We start from the raw sequence: 2,906 nt of genomic DNA on the forward strand, positions 1-2,906 counted from the left end.
CCAGCCCCGCCGACGGGTACACAAAGTGAACCCTCACCAACCCACGGTTATCGGAGTACCCACTCCGTTAGTCGGTAGTCCAGGGCGCTGTATGTCTGAGTGGATCGCAACGTGATTTTGCGACCCCCGCCCCACCACAGCATTTGCAATATCTGATCGAGGGCAACTGACCAATACTGTAATGAACCCACAATACACTGATAGTCCGCATCTGGATCGACGTTCACACATACAGGGTCTTTATCAGGACCACCCGGAAGGGGAAGTTTCGCTTCACCTGAGACGTCGGCACCGCCTTGCAATTCGCCATTTAAAGCTCTCAAGCAGCTGAGCCACACACCCAATCTGCGAGACCCCCAGAATAATACCAGGAACATACTTGATCACCATTGACAACAAGTGACAGACGTCACCGAGGTTTTTGACCTTAAACTTCTTTCTCAATTCATTCAGAACAATCTCGGTGTTTTCCTTAGTTGCCACAATCCTTATGTCATCAACGTAAAGAGTCAAGAAGATATCATTAATCCAACGATAATAAATACCACCGTCCATTTTCGATCTTCGAAATCCAAACTCTCTCAAATACGTATCGAGAGTTTTATATCATATGTGCGGAGCCTGCTTTATGCCATACAGGCTTCGAAGCAGCTTACACACTCGCTTAGTTCTGTCGTCTAAACTCTGGCTGGTACATGTAGATTTCACAATCAATAGGTACACTGAGAAACGCCGTCACGAAATCAACATTGCGATAAAGTAGTCCATAATGCAGTGCCAGTAGGAGCACCAATCTCACTGCCTCAGCCCATACAACAGGTGTATACGTCCCCCAAAAATTCAGTCCATAGTTTTTTGATAGCCGTTAATCATTATTCGGGCGCTGTAGCGTTCCACTTCTCCTTCAGCATTCCGCTTCTTTACGAACACCATTTGCTCGTCAACACTTTCACACCATCTGGCTTAACGACCAGCTCCCAGGTATGGTTTCGTATCATCTCGTTGTACTCCGTATTCAGAGCTTCAACCCATTTATCAAAGTCAGGTGCTCCCAGAGCTGCATTCACAGATGCCGGCTCCTAAACGGCATTTACAGCTTGAATCGTCAGGCTTTCAGGTAGCTCGATATCATAGTAAAAAAAGTCCGTTCGGTCGTCGAGCACGCGTCGATCGTCAAAAGGATTGTCTTAACATGATAATCATCGCCAGCATCTCTACTATCACTAGTCGACGATAGATCTCCTCCCACTGAGCCTGAACAGCTTTTCACACGGTCACCTGAAGCGATCCCATCATCTTCATCTTCCACCACATCTCCATCTGGCTCTTGCACTTGAAACGACCCGGGTAACTGCCGCAAAGACGTTGAGCGGCAGCTAAGCATACTCTCAGCTTTCTCGTGATCACATACTCTCAGCTTTCTCGTGATCACCATTCTCTTCATGTAGATCAATATGATCCAACCATTTCACCTCTTGCTGAGGTGCACCCCAAGGTGATAACTGGGCAGCAGCAAAAACCGCTCCCACCGGTGACGAATCGGCAACTCCTGTGCAGGCACTTCCACACCCATTGTAGATTGCTCCACCACACCAGTAGACTCTGAACTATCTCGTGCATTTGCATGACGACGACGTTTAACGTGAGGATCAGTTAACTCGCCATGAGTAACTGATGTCTTGACCGGTAAACGTAACAGCGGAATCACATTCGGCAAGACGAAGCGGCGGCATCGATACTGATTTGCCAAAAGATGCTCGATGTAAGGCTATCGACTGTCCAATCTTCATCAAAGACCACTGAACGATGCTCTTAATAATCGTCAGTACATAAATTCAAAATACGATATCCGTCCGAGCTCTTTGCAAGCCCGAGAAAAAGACCCAACTTGTTTGGGTTTAAAACTTGTTAGCCTATAGCACCTTTGGAGTAAACACGTGCACGACACAGCCGCAAATACGTAATTTCCCAACATCCGGTTGTTCACCAAATCTGCGTGTGTAAGGGGTATCGCCATCAAGTTCACTAGGAGGACTCACGTTCAACAACTCCACTGCAAACGCGAGCGGTTCACCCCACAAGTTGTGCGGCATGTGTGCTGTCGTCAATAGACTGCGGACGCGAGCCAAAAGAACGCCGTTCATCTTTTCAACCAGCCCGTTCTCGTCGCATTCGTTCATAAGAACTCAATCCCTCTCTCCCTGAGGAATGCTTTTAGTGTTTTGTTGACCAACTCTTTTCCTTGATCTGTTGAAAAGACTGCTATACAGTGACCTTGTGCCATAGATGAACAGAGCGACGCTGTTATCCCATTACTTGCCAAACGTCCAAAGTCAAACCCACCAGGTATTCCACTTGCCACAGTTGAAGTTACTCCACTAGTAGACGTAACGGAAGTTGGGGGTACTCGCACCCATCGTATAGATAGCCGTGGAGTTACTAGTAGAAGCTCCAGGCGCCGTTGATGCACTCACACTAGCCGTAGAATTTATCGTCGTTGCTGGTACAGGCGTTGGCGACGAAGGCCTTGATCCGACCATCATATCCAGCTCACGAGCTCCAGAATGTTAATTATCTCAGCTTCACATGCTTGGGCTGAGTACCTGTGACGTTAAGCGCAGGTTTAGAACGAAGAACACGTTGTTCGCCCACTCCGCGAAACTGGGATTGCGAGTCACTGCACTTTGACTACATTCTCCGTTATATGTAAGCTACAATATATGATACTAAAGTCAAGTCAACTAGGTTCCAGCAAACACCTTGTTCAAGCAGGGACAAGTAGAGCAGGAACACGACAGATTCAACTAGTGTTGCTCAATACTTCATAAGAATATGCAGCGGAGATGCAGCATATGGTGGTATGAGTCTAATGCAGGATAGAAGGTCCTGCAGCACACGAACCCCCC

General features: G+C 47.5%; 1 protein-coding gene across 1 annotated transcript; it reads right to left on the reverse strand.

Moving 5' to 3' along the window:
- Positions 1 to 1,105: 1,105 nt before the first annotated feature.
- On the reverse strand, positions 1,106 to 1,435 carry PPTG_24137 (hypothetical protein; the record flags this gene model as incomplete). Its single annotated transcript, XM_008915407.1, has 1 exon — positions 1,106 to 1,435. One exon carries the CDS (start codon positions 1,433 to 1,435, stop codon positions 1,106 to 1,108), a length of 330 nt encoding a protein of 109 aa, XP_008913655.1.
- Between the last annotated feature and the right edge of the window lie 1,471 nt (positions 1,436 to 2,906).

The sequence above is a fragment of the Phytophthora parasitica genome (genome assembly GCF_000247585.1).
Source record: "Phytophthora parasitica INRA-310 unplaced genomic scaffold supercont2.70, whole genome shotgun sequence".
Taxonomy (NCBI): Eukaryota; Oomycota; class Peronosporomycetes; order Peronosporales; family Peronosporaceae; genus Phytophthora; species Phytophthora nicotianae.